Source organism: Nansenia antarctica, assembly GCF_963989245.1.
Source record: "Nansenia antarctica genome assembly, chromosome: 13".
Lineage (NCBI taxonomy): Eukaryota > Metazoa > Chordata > Actinopteri > Argentiniformes > Microstomatidae > Nansenia > Nansenia antarctica.
The window spans coordinates 32,651,682-32,672,297 of NC_137683.1; the positions used below are offsets into that span (position 1 = coordinate 32,651,682).

Genomic DNA, 20,616 nt, shown 5'->3' on the forward strand with positions numbered 1-20,616 from the left:
CGATTGGCAGCCGGGAAGCCGATTTAATGTTCAGACTTTTATTCTGAAAAATGTCATCACATTTCAGCATTGTTGAAAATCAAAGACACACTCACTAGTCTACTAACACAGCTTGTTTTGTGAGCCTGCTAACAATGTCAATTGTTTGTACCCAAACACAAAACCTCACCCTTAACCCCTAACTTACCTTTAACTGTTATCTAACCCCTAACCCCTAACTCACCTCTAACCTCTATCTCACCCCTAACCCTATAACTTTAATCAAGATGACCTCACCTCAGTGTTTCCAGTTTGCAGTGTGGACTCCTCAGTCCAGCAGAGAGCAGCTTCACACCTGAGTCCTGCAGGTTATTGCCACCGAGGTGCAGCTCTGTCAGACTAGAGGAGTTGGAGCTGAGAGCTGAGGCCAGAGACTCACAGCATCCCTCAGTCAGCTTACACCACCCCAACCTGGGACCAGACATGTTGACATGGTAAGACCTCACATGAAGATGAAAGTAGCAACGGCAGCACTCACAGATATTGGTTGTGACAGTGAAGTATGAACACAGCAGGCCAGAACTAGAACCTTTCTTTCACCCCTAACCTTTACCCCACCCCTGACCCCTACCCCACCCCTAACACATAACTCACCTCTAAACCTTAAAAATAAAAAAATAAAAACAGAGAGAGAAAAGAGAAAATATCAAAGGAAATCTCAAAGTACTGTAGGATAGTATAAATATATCATCCTACAGTACTTTTATATCTGTGTCTGTCTCTCTGTGTGGTTTGTATATGTGACAGCAGCTGGTGAAACCAGGAACAAGTCGATTGGCAGCCGGGCAGACGATTTAATGTTCAGACTTTCATTCAGAAAAATCTAAATACATTTCAGCGTTGTTGAAAATCAATGACACACTCACTAGTCAACTAACACAGCTTGTTTTGTGAGCCTACTAACAATGTAAATTGTTTGTACACTAACACATAACCTCACCCTTTACCCCTACCTCACCTTTAACCTTTATCTCACCCCTAACCCCTAACCCCTAACTCACCTCTAACCTCAATCTCACCCCTAACCCTATAACTTTAATCAAGATGACCTCACCTCAGTGTTTCCAGTTTGCAGTGTGGACTCCTCAGTCCAGCAGAGAGCAGCTTCACACCTGAGTCCTGCAGGTTATTGCCACCGAGGTGCAGCTCTGTCAGACTAGAGGAGTTGGAGCTGAGAGCTGAGGCCAGAGACTCACAGCATCCCTCAGTCAGCTCACACCTCTCCAACCTGGGACCAGACATGTTTACATGGTAAGACCTCACATGAAGATGAAAGTAGCAACGGCAGCACTCACAGATATTGGTTGTGACAGTGAAGTATGAACACAGCAGGCCAGAACTAGAACCTTTCTTTCACCCCTAACCTTTACCCCACCCCTGACCCCTACCCCACCCCTAACACATGACTCACCTCTAAACCTTAAAAAAAGAAAAAAAAGAAAACGAAACAGAGAGAAAAGAGAAAACATCAAAGAAAATATCAAAGTACTGTAGGATAGTATAAATATATCATCCTACAGTACTTTTATATCTGTGTCTGTCTCTCTGTGTGGTTTGTATATGTGACAGCAGCTGGTGAAACCAGGAACAAGTCGATTGGCAGCCGGGCAGACGATTTAATGTTCAGACTTTCATTCAGAAAAATCTAAATACATTTCAGCGTTGTTGAAAATCAATGACACCCTCACTAGTCAACTAACACAGCTTGTTTTGTGAGCCTACTAACAATGTAAATTGTTTGTACACTAACACATAACCTCACCCTTTACCCCTACCTCACCTTTAACCTTTATCTCACCCCTAACCCCTAACCCCTAACTCACCTCTAACCTCAATCTCACCCCTAACCCTATAACTTTAATCAAGATCACCTCACCTCAGTGTTTCCAGTTTGCAGTGTGGACTCCTCAGTCCAGCAGAGAGCAGATTCACACCTGAGTCCTGCAGGTTATTCCAGCTGAGGTCCAGCTCTGTCAGACTAGAGGAGTTGGAGCTGAGAGCTGAGGCCAGAGACTCACAGCATCCCTCAGTCAGCTCACACCTCTCCAACCTGGGACCAGACATGTTTACATGGTAAGACCTCACATGAAGATGAAAGTAGCAACGGCAGCACTCACAGATATTGGTTGTGACAGTGAAGTATGAACACAGCAGGCCAGAACTAGAACCTTTCTTTCACCCCTAACCTTTACCCCACCCCTGACCCCTACCCCACCCCTAACACATGACTCACCTCTAAACCTTAAAAAAAGAAAAAAAAGAAAACGAAACAGAGAGAAAAGAGAAAACATCAAAGAAAATATCAAAGTACTGTAGGATAGTATAAATATATCATCCTACAGTACTTTTATATCTGTGTTTGTCTCTCTGTGTGGTTTGTATATGTGACAGCAGCTGGTGAAACCAGGAACACGTCGATTGTCAGCCTGGCAGCCGATTTAATGTTCAGACTTTTATTCTGAAAAATGTAAATTCATATGGCGTTGTTGAAAATCAATGACACACTCGCTAGTCAACTAACACAGCTTGTTTTGTGAGCCTGCTAACAAGGTCATTTGTTTGTACACTAACACAAAACCTCACCCTTTACCCCTACCTGACCTTTAACCTTTATCTAACCCCTAACTCACCCCTAACCCCTAACTCACCTCTAACCTCTATCTCACCCCTAACCCTATACATTTAATCAAGATGACCTCACCTCAGTGTTTCCAGTTTGCAGTGTGGACTCCTCAGTCCAGCAGAGAGCAGCTTCACACCTGAGTCCTGCAGCTTATTGGTGCTGAGGTCCAGCTCTGTCAGACTAGAGGAGTTGGAGCTGAGAGCTGAGGCCAGAGACTCACAGCATCCCTCAGTCAGCTTACACCCCCTCAACCTGGGACCAGACATGTTTACATGGTAAGACCTCACATGAAGATGAAACTGAAGCACTCACAGATTCACCCCTACATCACTTTTAACACATACCCCTTTTAACACATACCCCTACCTCACCCATAACTCTTACTCCTACCTCACCCACAACTCTTACCCCTACCTCACTGCTACTCACTGCATCTCTCAAGTTCAGTCTGGAGGAGAGAATAGGCCAATAACATAATGTCTCTCTCTGTCTCTCTCTCTCTCTCTCTCTCTCTCTCTCTCTCTCTCTCTCTGTCCCTCTCTCTTTCTCTTTTTCTGTCTCTCTCTCTCTTACTGTCTCTTTCTGTGTCTTTCTGTCTCACACACACACACACACACACACATCACAAACAAGTTAGCACACAGTATTCACAGGGCTGGTATCTATCAAATACTCACTTGGCTGTTCTGGAGACTTTGACCACTGGCATCAGCCTCAGAAGAGCCTTCTCTGACCTAGAGTATTTCTTCAGTTCAAACACATCCAGCTCCTCTTCTGAAGTCAATAACACAAAGACCAGAGCTGACCACTGTGCATGTGAGAGCTTGGCTTCTGAGAGATGTCCTGAGCTCAGGTAGCCTTGGATCTGCTCCACTAGAGAATGGTCATTCAGCTCATTCAGACAGTGGAACAGATTGATGCTTTTCTCTGGAGAGAGGTTTGTCTTCCCGATCATCTTTTGAATGTACCTAACAGTTTCCTGATTGGTCTGTGAGCTGCTTACTGTTTGTGTCAGAAGGCCTTCTGGTAGAAGAACCTGATTGGTCTCCAGTGAGAGGCCAAGCAGGAAGCGGAGGAACAGGTCCAGGTGTCCATTCTGACTCTTTAAGGCCATGTCTATTGCACTCTTGTGTACAGAGACTATTGTAGGTCGAAACGGACTCCAGGTGTTGGAAAGTACATTTTCGTTGTTTTTTTTGAAGGTGAGAAACACATAAAGAGCAGCAAGAAACTCCTGAACACTCAGATGCACAAAGCTGAACACCTCCGTCTTCATCAGACCACGCTCCTTTCTAAAGATCTGAGTGCACACTCCTGACTTTAGTAATGCATCAATGTCATCAATGTTACACTCTTTCAGGTCTTTCTTATAGAAGATCAGATTGCCTTTTTCCAGCTGATTGAAGGCCAGTCTCCCCAGTTTCATTATCATCTCCTCCACTGTACTGCTCTGCTGATATTTCTCCCTTATCAGCATCTGACCGATCAGGAATTGAATGTACATCTCAGTCAGCGTCTTGGGCAACTCTCCACTCTTATCTGTACTCAACATTTCTCCAAGGACTGTAGATATGATCCAACAGAACATCGGTATGTGGCACATGATGTAGAGGCTCCTCAATGACTTGATGTGTGTGATGATTCTGCTGGCCATGGTCTTATCACGGACTTTCCTCTCGAAGTACTCCTCCTTCTGTTGGTCGTTGAACCCTCGCACCTCTGTGAACCGGTCAATAAACCCTCGAAGGGTCTGATTGGCTGCTCCAGGTCGGGTGGTTATCCAGATGCGAGCTTTTGGGAGTAGATGCCCATCGATGAGGTTCGTCAGCAGCCTGTCCAGTGAAGTTGTCTCTGTGACAGAGCGACAGGTTTTGTTGTTCTTGAAGTCTAGAGGAAGTCGATACTCATCCAGACCATCCAGGATGATCAAAACGTTGTAGTCGTCGTAGTTGGAGATTCCTGATTCTTCCATTTCCGTAAAAGAAGTATCAAGCAGTTGTTTAAAACTGAGATCACCATCCTTCCATGTATTCAGTTCCCGAAAAGGAAGTGGAAATATGAACTGAACATCCTGATTGGCTTTTCCTTCAACCCAGTCCATAATGAACCTCTGAGTAGTGAGTGTTTTTCCAACACCAGCAACTCCCATTGTCAGCACTCTGGTGGGTTGGTCTTGTCCAGGTAAGGGCTCGAAGATGTTGTTGCATTCGATGGGTGTCTCCTGTGTTTCTGGTCTCCTGGATGCTGTCTCAATCTGTGTGACCTCATGTTCATCATTGACCTCTCTACTGTCCAACTGTATGACGTGGACCTTTGTGTAGATCTTGTCTAAAGGTACAGAAGAGCCCTGCTCACCTACCCCTTCACATAAGCATTCATGTTGTCTCTTTAGGTAAGCCTTTAGTTCAGTTTGGCACCTTGAAACATCATGTGAAAAAGTAGCAACAGCATGTGTCTTATCTGAGAAAGAGAGAAAGAGAGAGAGAGAGAGAGAGAGAGAGAGAGAGAGAGAGAGAGAGAGAGATGTTAGGTCATACATAACCAGAACCTTTTTACACATTATTAAGAGAAATTCAGCATCGGTGATGAATGGAGGGGGGTTGGTGTGGAGGGGGAGGGAGAGAGACAGAGGGAGTGAGGCAGGGAGGGGAAGAGTGAGCAAAGGGGAGGGACAGGTGGGGAGGGAGGGTGAGGGAGAGAGGGAGAGAGAGGGAGTGTGTTTGTGTGTTTGTATTAAGAGAGATTCAGCATAGTTCACCATCTGCTGTAGGGTTCACATTAAAGGTCAAATTGACCTGTCCTGCAAAATTGCAGCCAATCAGAGCAGGAGCAATGACTTGGCCTCCAGTCTGAGCTGTGTTGGTGGTACTGGTAGTAGTCTGAGGTGGGATGGAGGGAGCTGTTTCTCTCTGGGTGTCTGCTTCATGGACATGGGCTCCACCTGAGGGGGGGGGGGACATGTGGTGGGTGTTGTAATGTGTCTTTCTATTTCAATAAAGAAACATGACTTCAATAAAGAAACATAATATCATTACAGGGGGGTCACAGTTGTATTTCACTGGTATGTCATCACAACCTTCTCTTCTGGCTGGAGAAGAGTATGAAGCATGTGTAGGGGCCTGTACACCACAGTCACATACATGGTGTTTCTGCACCTCAAGATGGAGGAACGTACCTAGGTCTTTAAATAGAGACTAGGTGTGTAACTGTTGCAGATGGTAAACATTTGTCACTGTCTAGCAGAGGTGGGAGTAAGTCATACATGTGCAAGTCACAAGCAAGTCTCAAGTCTTTACCTTCAAGTCTCAAGCAAGTCCCAAGTTACTGTGGTGAGAATCAAGCAAGAGTCAAGTGGAGTCCCTGCTATAAGCCAAGCCAAGTGGAGTCCCTGCTATAAGCCAAGCCAAGTGGAGTCCCTGCTATAAGCCAAGTCAAGTGGAGTCCCTGCTATAAGCCAAGCCAAGTGGAGTCCCTGCTATAAGCCAAGCCAAGTGGAGTCCCTGCTATAAGCCAAGCCAAGTGGAGTCCCTGCTATAAGCCAAGTCAAGTGGAGTCCCTGCTATAAGCCAAGCCAAGTGGAGTCCCTGCTATAAGCCAAGCCAAGTGGAGTCCCTGCTATAAGTCAAGCCAAGTGGAGTCCCTGCTATAAGCCAAGCCAAGTGGAGTCCCTGCTATAAGCCAAGCCAAGTGGAGTCCCTGCTATAAGCCAAGTCAAGTGGAGTCCCTGCTATAAGCCAAGTCAAGTGGAGTCCCTGCTATAAGCCAAGTCAAGTGGAGTCCCTGCTATAAGCCAAGTCAAGTGGAGTCCCTGCTATAAGCCAAGCCAAGTGGAGTCCCTGCTATAAGCCAAGTCAAGTGGAGTCCCTGCTATAAGCCAAGTCAAGTGGAGTCCCTGCTATAAGCCAAGTCAAGTGGAGTCCCTGCTAATCAAAATCAAATCAAATTTTATTTGTATAGCGCATTTTCTTACAAGATGCAACTCAATGCGCTTCACACAATGAACATTTTCAGTCAATCAATCAGTCAATCAATCAATACTGACAGAGCTGCGAGCAGGCAAAAGTAAAAACCTGTACACTATGTAGCCAGGAAAGTTCCCTTGCAGCCCTCTACACACAGAGCGACTACTAGCCAGTTTGCCTACCAGCACCCAGCGGTGGGCCCCCACACCCCCCCCCGGGGAGCCCCCGCCGCCCCACACACCCAGCCCGCCCCACCACCAGCACACCAGGAGTCCCTGCTATAAGCCAAGTCAAGTGGAGTCCCTGCTATAAGCCACGCAAGTCAAGTCAAGTCATTGCTCAGGTCAAACAAGTCACAAGTCAAGTCATATGAATGATTGATATGATTCTGATGATCTACCCCAGTTTCTACATTTAAATCAGTTAGCCTAAGAGACAGTGGTCATGAAAAGTTGAGTTTTATTTTAAACATTAACAAAAAATGTTGACATTTTGTGGCAATCAATAACACGCCTCCTAAATGAACAACAAGAATAGTGTATAAACTAAAAACAAGTATACAAATATACATATTGCCTAAAATGTAAACCTTACTGACATTACTAAAGATTACATGAAACTATTCTAGTATCATGGTTTTAGTATGCCACTAAATACCGACATTACTAAACATTAGGGTACATCAAACCATGAAAAGTTATTCAAGTATAATTACTTTTGTCAAGCATGAACTGTAACTTTTATGGGACATGCCATTTGTCTTATTTTTTCCATATCCACACTAGCTAGCGGCTGGTAGCGATCTTGCTGCGTAGAAACGTAAGGTGAATAGCCACTTACAATGCTCTGCAGTTGCATTTTTTTTTATTTGATAGTACTTTGTCACTCAATTGTGAGCGAGAGGGTCGCATTATCACCACGTTCAACTGGTGCAGGTACTGCTATAACTATGGCCACCTTGAACACAGACATAACAGCTTAAACGTAACTAGCCAATAAGTTAGCTAAAAAGACACCTTCACTTAGCTCCCTTTCTTTATGGGTTTTCTAGTGACAGATGAAGTTGGATGTTGTGGTGGTGGTCGTGTCACAGATTTCTGAGCTGTAGACTTTTCATAACGCTGCTCACTTGTTATTACCTTGTTATTACCTTGTTATTACCTTGTTATTACCGTTGTCGACAAAATAATCACTGTCCCGCTGTCATGACAGCTGTCCATTGGCCTCTACTGGTGTGCTGCGTCCAGTAGGTTGCTAGGTAACAGGTTACGCTCATTGCGCTAGAAGTCACCCAATCACGTTTCAAAACGAAACATTCTAACTTCTCAATATCTGGAATTGCTAAATATAATTGCTCAAATTAAATTTCGAGTCCTTTCGAGTCATGTATCTCAAGTCTAAGTCAAGTCTTAAGTCATTAATACCAAATCAAAGTCAAGTCGAGTCTTTTATCAACGTTAGTCAAGCAAGTCTCGAGTCCTCAAATTTGCGACTCGAGTCCCCCACCTCTGCTGTCTAGTTCTCATACCGTCATTGTACGGTGTGATACTTGCCACTTTTAAAGTATCCGTGCACTAAAAACCATAGTTTAATAAGCTCATATTCTGATAAGTCAAGCATGGTATCAGGGACTTCGAGCAGCAACTGATTTTGAGCAAATATTTATATTGTTTATTGAGTCACATTACCATCATCCTGATCCAGATTCCTAGCTGCAGACTCAGCCATGCTTGAATGGACTAAAGCAACTTAACCTGCAGAGAGAGAGAGAGAGAGAGAGAGAGAGAGAGAGAGAGAGAGAGAGAGAGAGAGAGAGAGAGAGAGAGAGAGGGAGAGAGTGAGAGAGAGACAGAGAGAGATAGAGAGAGACAGAGAGAGAGAGACAGAGACAGAGACTGACAGAGAGAGAGAGTTAGAGAGAGAGGGAGACAGAGAGAGAGAGAAAGAGAGAGAAAGAGAGAGGGAGACAGAGAGAGAGAGACAGAGAGAGAGAGAGACAGAGAGAGAGAGGGTAGATAGAAGTGTTAGTGTAGATATGTAGGTTTGATATTCAAGGCTTTAACACAAAAGTGTCAATGTGTGCGTTTGTCTTGAGTCCTCAATGCAGATCACTGCTGGGTCTTATTGAGGACAACTTCTCTAGTCTCTCTGGAGTAAAACCTCATTAAGGAAATGTAGATTAGGGTTAGATTGTGTCCTTTTAAATGTAAATATTAGTGATGTGTACATGTGTTGTAATCAGGGCTCCCTTGATAAAGAGACTGTGGTCTCAAAGGGACCTTCCCCTGAATAAAGAAAGGATACATAGAATACAAAGGCAGAGTGGACAGAGATAGAGGCAGTTTACACGTTTCCAAAGGTCATGTCATGTATGCATTCTGCCACTAGGTGTCAGCATAACCACATATATTAACCATGAATGGACTATGACTATAGTGCAAGCCAATCTCAGTCCTAATGTTGGCTACACCGTTATTCACAAGCACAATATTGGCCTCGTCCATGTTAACTGTCACCTGAGGTTAACTTGAAGACACCATCCCTCCTAGCCTCCAGCTAACTGGAATCATATGTCTCGCACAGTTCAACTTTACAGTACAAACGATCATAACACAGTAACAATAAAACAGGAGTGATAATTAAACAAGAGGAATACTTGATCAGAGGAATAAAATAGCAATTAGTAGTTAAGTAAGTAAGTATTTAAACACAGATCACATGAATATGTGTTCAGGCTACTCCTTAACTGTCCCTCCTGACACCTCTCCCTCCCCTCTACCGCCTGGAGAGTTTCTCTGCTGTTAATCATTAAAAGAAGAAACGTCTTCTAGCATTATGACTGCCAATGGCCGTGAGCCAGAGCATAGATGACTATGTTTTATGATGACTGGTGGATAGATGATTCACTTACTTAGACAAATGTATTTGTTGTAAGTCGCTTTGGATAAAGGCTTCTGCTAAATGACAAATGTAATGTCCAACATGTATGTCAAGTAGGCTAGGCCTGCTCAGCTCTGTACAGATCTACAACATTGGCTTGTTGACTGAAGGTACTGACCCCTGCATCTTCCTCTCTGCCGCCATTTCACCACTTCTACCACTTAACTCCTTTAAAAGTGTTTAACTACTGGGCCCAAGTGATTGAAAGCAAACCTGAACAATAAATGTGACAAAGTTAAACATGACACCTTTCTGCACATTTTAAAGCAATGTTTCTTTATATTTACATTTTTCTGATTTTTTAAATGATAAAAAAGGAAAAGGGCCCTGTGCAAAAGTTTGGAAACCCTTTTGGATTATTCTTTGTTACCTTTTGAGAAGATGATTACTAAGGCCCAGACCACGGTGATTTACTCGTTAGGGCTTCAAAGAGTCAGGTGAATATAATTCCTGGGTTGAACTAAATATTCTGAAGTAACTCCATGCCTTCTAAAGTATCCGACTGTTGTGTCTGGTGTTAAAAACCATGGGTTCCTCTAAACAGTTGTTCAAGAATCAAGTTCACTTCCACCATCAAGGAGAAGGCTACAAAAAACTCTCGCAATGTTTCAAACTACCCATTTCCACTGCCAGAAACATCTCTCAGAAAATGGAAAATAAATGGAACAATTGAAATCAAGGCAGATCTGGAAGACCAAGAACATTTTCTGATAGAATGGCCCGAGATCTGGTGAGAAATGCTCAGAAGAACCCACACATCACTGCAAAAGAGCTGCAATAAAGAGCAGCAGACACCGGTCTAGTTGTTCACAGGACAACAATACAGCGTACCTTAAACAACAAAGACCGACATGCCAGAAAGAATAATTTCCTACGACCTCAACAAAAAAAAATAAGCGTCTGACGTATGCAAAAGAAAACCTTGAAAAAACTGAAGCCTATTGGAACAATGTAATGAAACCAAAATTGAACTTTTTGGCCACAACCAAAGAAGGAATGTTTGGAGAAAAAAGGGTGAAGCATTTGTAGAGAAGATCACCTTGCCAACTGTTATGCATGGAGGTGGATCCATTATGCTTTGGGGTTGTGTAGCAGCTGGGGGCACAGGCAATATTGTGCGGGTGGAAGTAAGAATGGATTCCTCCAAATATCAAGACATTCTAGCGGACAAGGTTCGAAGGTCAGTCCAGAAATGTAAGTCGAAGAGAAGTTGGGTATTCCAGCAAGACAATGACCCGAAGAATACCTCAAAATCAACCATGAAATACCTCCAGGAAAGACGGATGAAGGTTTTGGAACGGCCATCTCAGTCCCCAGACTTGAATATTATTGAAAATCTGTGGAGAGATCTCAAACATGCCGTGCATGCAAGAAGGCCGAAGAATATTTCTGAGCAAGAGGTGTTCTGCCAGGAAGAATGGGGGAAAATTCCCCAAACAAGAGTTGAAAGACTCTTAGCTGGCTACAGCTAGCGTTTTTGCAAGCTGTTGTAGTTGCCAAGTACTAGCTGACAGGGTTCCCAAACTTTTGCACAAAGCCTTTTTTCCTTGTTTTATTATTTTGAAATTGTTAAAAGTAAAAAAATAATAAAATGTGATGAAATGTGTCATGTTTAACTTTGTACCAACAATGCAGTGGTTAAGATGCAGTGGTTATCAAAAACATGTACAGCATATGTACTATTAAAACACTAGTGAACAGACGTAACCAAACCAACCCATCGACACAGTGTTCTATCTCCTTCTCTGTCTCACCACGTCCTCTGAGCTTCCTGTTATAAGAGGCCCAGGCCCGAGCCACCAAGCATTTGGTGACATGAGGAAGAGCTTTTCATCACGGTAAATCTTACAGGTTCACACATATAAAACACTTAAAGAGCTAAAGAGGATTGGATGGAGTCTAACAACCTGCGCCTTACAGGTGCTACCACACAGATAATAAGTGCAAATCTAATGGAGTAACTTTCCTCTACTTCCTCTTTCGTCGTGTTAGTTCAACACTCCAACACACACTGTCTGTTCAGACGAGAGGAGCAGTCAGTCAGTGTGTTATGGTATGATTCTGAATGTCTTACCTCTCTGGGAAGAAAGATGAGCTTCTCTCAGCGAGTCGTATACTGTGACCGGCTCAGAGTCGACAGCATCGGATGGTGACGTCATGTGACTCACTTGGGGAAACAGGAAATGAGAACGGCAGGGGGTCTGTAGTGTGTGTGAGAGAGAGAGAGAGAGAGAGAGAGAGAGAGAGAGAGAGAGAGAGAGAGAGAGAGAGAGAGAAGTGAGTGAGAGAATGTGAGAGTGAGAGAGAGAGAGTGCAGCCATAGGTGTGTACAGTAGAATGTGCATAGTGCATAGTGCAGCCATAGGGGTGTACAGATACATGTACAGGCAGGGGTGAGGTATGTACAGTGGGATATACAGTAGGTATGGACAATGCAGTGGTTAAGATGCAGTGGTTATCAATAACATGTACAGCATATGTACTATTAAAACACTAGTGAACAGACGTAACCAAACCAACCCATCAACACAGTGTTCTATCTCCTTCTCTGTCTCACCACATCCTCTGAGCTTCCTGTTATAAGAGGCCCAGGCCCGAGCCACCAAGCATTTGGTGACATGAGGAAGAGCTTTTCATCACGGTAAATCTTACAGGTTCACACATCTAAAACACTTAAAGAGCTAAAGAGGATTGGATGGAGTCTAACAACCTGCGCCTTACAGGTGCTACCACACAGATAATAAGTGCAAATCTAATGGAGTAACTTTACTCTACTTCCTCTTTCGTCGTGTTAGTTCAACACTCCAACACACACTGTCTGTTCAGACGAGAGGAGCAGTCAGTCAGTGTGTTATGGTATGATTCTGAATGTCTTACCTCTCTGGGAAGAAAGATGAGCTTCTCTCAGCGAGTCGTATACTGTGACCGGCTCAGAGTCGACAGCATCGGATGGTGCGCGTCATGTGACTCACTTGGGGAAACAGGAAATGAGAACGGCTGGGAGTCTGTAGTGTGTCTGAGAGAGAGAGAGAGAGAGAGAGAGAGAGAGAGAGAGAGAGAGAGAGAGAGAGAGAGAGAGAGAGAGAGAGAAAGTGAGTGAGAGAATGTGAGAGTGAGAGAGAGAGAGTGCAGCCATAGGTGTGTACAGTAGAATGTGCATAGTGCATAGTGCAGCCATAGGGGTGTACAGATACATGTACAGGCAGGGGTGAGGTATGTACAGTGGGATATACAGTAGGTATGGACAATGCAGTGGTTAAGATGCAGTGGTTATCAATAACATGTACAGCATATGTACTATTAAAACACTAGTGAACAGACGTAACCAAACCAACCCATCAACACAGTGTTCTATCTCATTCTCTGTCTCACCACGTCCTCTGAGCTTCCTGTTATAAGAGGCCCAGGCCCGAGCCACCAAGTATTTGGTGACATGAGGAAGAGCTTTTCATCATGGTAAATCTTACAGGTTCACACATATAAAACACTTAAAGAGCTAAAGAGGATTGGATGGAGTCTAACAACCTGCGCCTTACAGGTGCTACCACACAGATAATAAGTGCAAATCTAATGGAGTAACTTTACTCTACTTCCTCTTTCGTCATGTTAGTTCAACACTCCAACACACACTGTTTGTTCAGACGAGAGGAGCAGTCAGTCAGTGTGTTATGGTATGATTCTGAATGTCTTACCTCTCTGGGAAGAAAGATGAGCTTCTCTCAGCGAGTCGTATACTGTGACCGGCTCAGAGTCGACAGCATCGGATGGTGCCATGCGTCATGTGACTCACTTGGGGAAACAGGAAATGAGAACGGCTGGGAGTTTGTAGTGTGTGTGTGAGAGAGAGAGAGAGAGAGAGAGAGAGAGAGAGAGAGAGAGAGAGTAAGAGAGAGAAAGTGAGTTAGAGAATGTGAGAGTGAGAGAGAGAGAGAGAGAGTGCAGCCATAGGGGTGTACAGTAGGATGTGCATAGTGCATAGTGCAGCCATAGGGGTGTACAGTAGGATGTGCATAGTGCATAGTGCAGCCATAGGGGTGTACAGTAGGATGTGCATAGTGCATAGTGCAGCCATAGGGGTGTACAGTAGGATGTGCATAGTGCATAGTGCAGCCATAGGGGTGTACAGTAGGATGTGCATAGTGCATAGTGCAGCCATAGGGGTGTACAGTAGGATGTGCATAGTGCATAGTGCAGCCATAGGGGTGTACAGTAGGATGTGCATACAAATCTGAGGTCCAGCCCCTGCTCATCGACGGAGAGAGCGTGGAGAGAGTCTCAACCCTCCGATTCCTGGGGGTGCACATACAGGATGACCTGTCCTGGAAGAACAACACAGCAGCCACCATCAAGAAGGCACAACAGCGGCTCTACTTCCTGAGAGTCCTCAGGAAGGAACACATCAAGCAGGAGAATGGTGGCCTTCTACCGCTGCGCAGTGGAGAGCATCCTCACCTACTGCATCTGCAACTGGTTCTCCAGCTGCACAACCGCAGAGAGAAATGCGCTACAGAGAGTCGTGAGAACAGCCCAGAAGATCACCGGCGCCCCCCTCCCCTCTCTGGAAGAGCTGTACAACACACGCTGCCTCAGGAAGGCCTCCAAGATCTCCAGAGACCCAACCCACCCTGGGTACGAACACTTTGCCCGGCTGCCCTCGAAAAGGCGGTACAGGACCATGGCCGCAAGGACAAACAGACTGAAGCTCAGCTTCTACCCCAGGGCCATCCAGGCCCTGAACACAGCAAAGACCTAGGTTCTGGGCCCTGGACAGTCTGGACGGATTGATGGCAGCTGCTGGATTGAAAAAATCAGGTGTAGTGCTGAGGCACAAATGTGTACATTTCAAGCCTGCAAACTGCGACTTTTTAAATGAATGTGCAATAACAATATGTGCAATATGACAACCCTAGTCGTTTTATCTGTACAGTATAGTATTGTGGATAGTGTACATAGACTTTATTTATGTAAACTAGCTCCTTTCCCTTCTTGTTTTTTTAGTTTTTTTTTCTTTCCTATCACCAGGGGAGCCACCCCTCCCAAATTTCGTTGTTTGGTACCTGTACTATAGCAATGACAATAAAGACCATTCATTCATAGTGCATAGTGCAGCCATAGGGGTGTACAGTAGGATGTGCATAGTGCATAGTGCAGCCATAGGGGTGTACAGTAGGATGTGCATAGTGCATAGTGCAGCCATAGGTGTGTACAGTAGAATGTGCATAGTGCATAGTGCAGCCATAGGGGTGTACAGATACATGTACAGGCAGGGGTGAGGTATGTACAGTGGGATATACAGTAGGTATGGACAATGCAGTGGTTAAGATGCAGTGGTTATCAATAACATGTACAGCATATGTACTATTAAAACACTAGTGAACAGACGTAACCAAACCAACACATCGACACAGTGTTCTATCTCCTTCTCTGTCTCACCACGTCCTCTGAGCTTCCTGTTATAAGAGGCCCAGGCCCGAGCCACCAAGCATTTGGTGACATGAGGAAGAGCTTTTCATCATGGTAAATCTTACAGGTTCACACATCTAAAACACTTAAAGAGCTAAAGAGGATTGGATGGAGTCTAACAACCTGCGCCTTACAGGTGCTACCACACAGATAATAAGTGCAAATCTAATGGAGTAACTTTACTCTACTTCCTCTTTCGTCGTGTTAGTTCAACACTCCAACACACACTGTCTGTTCAGACGAGAGGAGCAGTCAGTCAGTGTGTTATGGTATGATAGTGAATGTCTTACCTCTCTGGGAAGAAAGATGAGCTTCTCTCAGCGAGTCGTATACTGTGACCGTCTCAGAGTCGACACTATCGGATGGTGCGCGTCATGTGACTCACTTGGGGAAACAGGAAATGAGAATGGCTGGGAGTTTGTAGTAAGAGAGAGAGAGAGAGAGAGAGAGAGAGAGAGAGAGAGAGAGAGAGAGAGAGAGAGAGAGAGAGTAAGAGAGAGAAAGTGAGTGAGAGAATGTGAGAGTGAGAGAGAGAGAGAGAGTGAGAGTAAGAGAGAGAAAGTGAGTGAGAGAGAGAGTGAGAGTGAGAGAGAGAGAGAGAGTGAGAGAGAGAGTAAGAGAAAGAGAGAGAGAGAGTGAAAAAGAGAGAGAGTGAGAGAAAGAGAGAGAGAGTGAGAGAACGAGAGAGAGAGAGAGAGAGAGAGAGAGAGAGAGAGAGAGAGAGAGAGAGAGACGTATTATGTCAACATCAATGGTTGCAGGTAGAAGACTCAAGCCTTGTTTGGAGTATTGCCATATTTCAGGTAATATTGAGTTATTGGCGTGGACGTGAACGTAATTGGAACCAGTTCACATGCACTGAGGGAGCTGGACACCAGGGATACAGGTTGAGGAGGGCGTTGAAGAGGCTGTCTCTCTGTGGAGATCAGTTTAATGACCACAAGGCTGTCTCTCTGTGGAAATCAGTTTAATGACCACAAGGCTGTCTCTCTGTGGAGATCAGTTTTAAACACACCACCTCTCCATACGTCTAACATCAGCCTACACCTCAATACACACGCCAGAACGCCTTCAAAATAAGAGTCAGAACACACTCCCAAACCACTTCCCTTCTCCTCCCCTTCAAAATAAGAGTTCCCACATGAAACTGCGTCATAGTAATAATGATCAAATCAGCACCGTCTTAAAAGCCCCATGTGCAGGATGAAGGCAGAACCCTATCATGTGCTTTCTACAGCACCACAGCACAACAAGTCCAGCTTAGCGTATGAAGTAAACGTTACATTCAGAGTCAATGTAATTGTCATTGGCATAGTACAAGTACAGTGACAACGAAATGCATTTGGCATCCAGCCAGATAGTGCAACAGTGCATAGTGCAGCCATAGGGGTGTACAGTAGGATGTGCATAGTGCATAGTGCAGCCATAGGGGTGTACAGTAGGATGTGCATAGTGCATAGTGCAGCCATAGGGGTGTACAGTAGGATGTGCATAGTGCATAGTGCAGCCATAGGTGTGTACAGTAGGATGTGCATAGTGCATAGTGCAGCCATAGGGGTGTACATTAGGATGTGCATAGTGCATAGTGCAGCCATAGGGGTGTACAGTAGGATGTGCATAGTGCATAGTGCAGCCATAGGGGTGTACAGTAGGATGTGCATAGTGCATGTTGTTGATAATGTCACTAACCCGGCTCAGAGAAAGTGACAAAATAGGGAGACAAGTCGAGGGTAAAGGTAAATTATTCTTTTATTAATAACTAAAGACTATAAGTAATGAAGAAATGTGATGTGATAGTCAGTTCATCAGTTGTGTAGGGTGTGGGTGAGTGATCTGTAATGTGGAATGTTGTAAGGTGTAAACAAAGGAACAAAACGTTTGCCACTAACAAAGGATAACCTGTATGGAGAGAGAGAGAGAGAGACTGATCCCCAACGCACAACCTAAATAGCCACAGGTGTGCTACATCAGCCAATCAGGCCTCCTCTCCCCACTGCCATCCTGCAACACAATCAGAACAAGACAGCAGTGGAAGGAGGAGACCGTAACACCCCCCCCCATAACATTTGGGGACCAAAAAGGACCCAAAACCACTTCAAAATACTAACTAACAAAATAAACTTATCCCCATAGCCACCAACCTACTCACCACAACAGCACCCCCCCCAGGCCACACCGCACACCTCAGCAACCACGGCCTATGGAAGCAATCTAAGAGGGTGAAGAGAGCCAGGGGAAGGATACAAAAAGGGAGAGGCTGATGACCAGGCAAAACCAAAATCAAAAATGTGGTAACCATAACCACTCTCTCAACCAGGGTCAATCAAGAATATAACCACGACCCCCTGGTTCAAAGAACAGAAAAAGCCTCTGCCACCATCAAATAAAAACCAATAGAAGAGCTGCCAGGTCAACACATATTCTACCAGCTCCAAAAGTCCAGACAGCAGCAGGTCAGCAAGAGACTCCGATCTAATCAGTCTTCCCACAAAAACACAACCACGGCCAGCTACACCCCCACCTTCCTGCGCTGCCACCACAGGACCAGGAGGAGAGCTGGGCACCTCCACACGTAAAGAGTGAGGAATAACAATTTGAACAAATGGATCACCCATAGAACAATCTCCTTTAGGAACCCCCTTCCTCACCAACAGCTGATCCTCAAGGTAGTAACCCGCAACAACCTCGTCATCAGTAAGAAGCTGTTCAAATAGAACTTTAAGAACAGGGTCAGCTCTCTGCTTCATCACCAGGTCATCTCGAGTAACTACACTAGGACATTTTGACAAAAGGTCACACGCCTTGCTTGTAACCCTTTTTTCAGGGTCAGGTGTAGGAACAGCATTTGCACGGCTCAGCGCACGTGTCACAGCACAGGATGGAACCACCTCAGGGAAACACTGTTTCACAACCAACGGTGGGGATATGTCACCCCAGACGCGTCCACCCGCTAAATTATTCCCCAAAATAACCTCCACACCTTTAACAGGCAGCAACGGCCGCACCCCCACAACAACTTCACCCTGAACCAGGTCTGAAAAGAGGTCAATCTTATGCAACGGGACTGACAAGGTGTTAAGTCCAATTCCCCTAATCAAGACACTGTCACCTGTATCAGATAGCTGGGAAAATGGCAGGGCAGATTTCAGGACAAAAGATTCAGACGCACCAGTGTCACGCAATATCCTAACTGGAACCTTTTCCCCACTCCCAAGGATAGACACAAAACCATTAGTAATGAAAGGTGCATAATTTGAAACAACCAGAGATTTCTCATCTGGCTGCACACAAGACAAACTGGGGGTAGACCAAGCATCTTCAGTAACTGCTAGCCCAACCGTTTTTACCTCAGGACCAGAAAAAGACCTGGTTTTGCCCTGAAGGACAGGACACTCATTCTTCCAGTGACCTCCCCCCCGGCAGTAGCGACAGGCTCCTCTTCCTTGTGAGCCTCAATCAAATTTAAAGGACGGGGTCTCATTCCTTGTCTCAAAACTAACAGGACGAAACCCAGATGAGCTCCGCCTCTCACTGCGGTCCCAGTCACGAGCACGTAGCTCCCCCAACCTGCCGTTGTGCGTCAAAACAAACTTATCAGCTAACACTGCTGCCTCAGAAGCTGTACACACCTCGCGTTCACCAAGATATACAGCAAGGTGCTCAGGAACAGAATCTCTGAACTGCTCCAACACAATTAACTGACACAACTCCTCATAGCTGGTAACAGATGAGGCAGAGCACCACCGATCAAACTGTAGCGTCAACTTACGGACAAAATCAACATGAGATTGCTCGTTACGCCGCTTTGCAGTTCTAAAACGTTGGCGGTACTTTGATTGATTGATTGAAAACTTTATTAGAAGATTTGCAGGAGTAGGTACATGAAAGTACATATTACATACAAGGTCAACTAACAGGATAAAAACCCAAGAAAGCCACTGGCTTATTTCAATTGGGGTCCTTGATTCTCAATTCATCGTTACATGTAAGACAGACAAAAAAAACTAGTACTATCTACAAGATAATACAGACAAATAACTAGTACTATCTACAAGATAAACATACATCCATCATGGGAAGAACAATATAACAAAACATTAGGTATGTACAGCGGGTAGGACAGGTGGGGACATACACCACAGGTGGGGGCGGGGGACAAAACACAAAGTATGTACAGTGGGTAGTTCGGGTCTTTTAATCTGATTTTTGATTTAGAGGGTCCAGTTACGGATTGCAGCCTCCTGTAAATGTTTTTTGAGAGTGGTTTTGAAGGTGGGCAGTGTTTTGCACTCCTTTAAGATTATAGGAAGGGCGTTCCACATTTTTATTGCATAGTTTGCAAACGAGTTTAACCCCTTGTTTGTGGTGCAACGCGGTTGAACGTGGTTCGTGGAGCTTCCTCTGGTATTGTATGTGTGGACGTTGTTCACTTTTTGGAAGTATGTTGACAGGTACTTGGGTGTCTTTGTGGTGTAGCGTATCTTGAAGACCAGGCCCAGTGCAAGCTGCTGCACTCTGTCAACTACTCGTAGCCAATCAAGGCTAAAAAAATGAGCAACGGTTAGATGTGTCCTAGGGTTGAGGCCTAGCAAAAGCCTAACCAGTTTATTTTGGGCTGTCTGGAGTCTTGTTTTTTGGGCCTTTGTGGTTCTATAGTACCATGATGTTACGGCATAGTCGAAGTGACATTGAATGAGAGCTCCTGATAGGGTCCTCAGTGTGTTTTTACTGACGTGAGGATATCCTGTACAAGAATCTAGTTCTATGGTTCACTTTTTTGATTACTTTTGCTGCCATTTTATCTCCGGAAAGATTTGCCTCTAAGATGGAGCCCAGGTATGTAATATCCTCTTTTCTTGTGATATTAATGTTACCCACTTTTATTTTGAAATTTACAGCCTTTCTGAGTTTAGATGGGGATCCGTATAGGATGGTTTCAGTTTTACCTAGGTGTATTGATAGTTTATTGTCAGCTAGCCAGATGCAGATTCTACTCAGTTCAGTGCTTAGCGCTTTTTCAACCTGCAATATGTCCCTGTCAGAGACCAGCAGAGCCGAGTCATCCACGAACAGGAACAAATTGCAATCACATGCTGATGACATGTCATTCACATATATTAGTACACTTCCGGAACCAATTGATAAGCAATTGATAAGCACGCAAAATTGCAGTTTTAACTAAAGAATAGTCCCTACAGTCAGTCCTACTCAGAGCAGAGTAGGCCTCCTGGGCTCCACCCGTAATCACGCTCTGTAGGAGCAAGATGCATACGAGCAATTCAACGATGAATTGATTGATTGATTGAAAACTTTATTAGAATGTTTGCAGAAGTAGGTACATGAAAGTACATATTACATACAAGGTCAAACTAAAAGGATAAAAACCCAAGAAAGCCACTGGCTTATTTCAATTGGGGTCCTTGGAAAGTATCAAGTATCAAGGACCCCAATTGAAAGTATCAAGGACCCCAATTGAAATAAGCCAGTGGCTTTCTTGGGTTTTTATCCTGTTAGTTGACCTTGTATGTAATATGTACTTTCATGTACCTACTTCTGCAAATCTTCTAATAAAGTTTTCAATCAATCAAT

At 44.6% G+C, this 20,616-nt stretch overlaps 1 protein-coding gene across 1 annotated transcript; it reads right to left on the reverse strand.

The window, feature by feature from the left end:
- Positions 1-272: 272 nt before the first annotated feature.
- LOC308169561 (NLR family CARD domain-containing protein 3-like) lies at positions 273-4,634 on the reverse strand (the record flags this gene model as incomplete). The annotated part of the gene is made up of 5 exons (XM_080544243.1): positions 273-450; positions 1,094-1,267; positions 1,916-2,089; positions 2,741-2,914; positions 3,340-4,634. 5 exons carry the CDS (start codon positions 4,632-4,634, stop codon positions 273-275), a joined length of 1,995 nt encoding a protein of 664 aa, XP_080400369.1.
- Between the last annotated feature and the right edge of the window lie 15,982 nt (positions 4,635-20,616).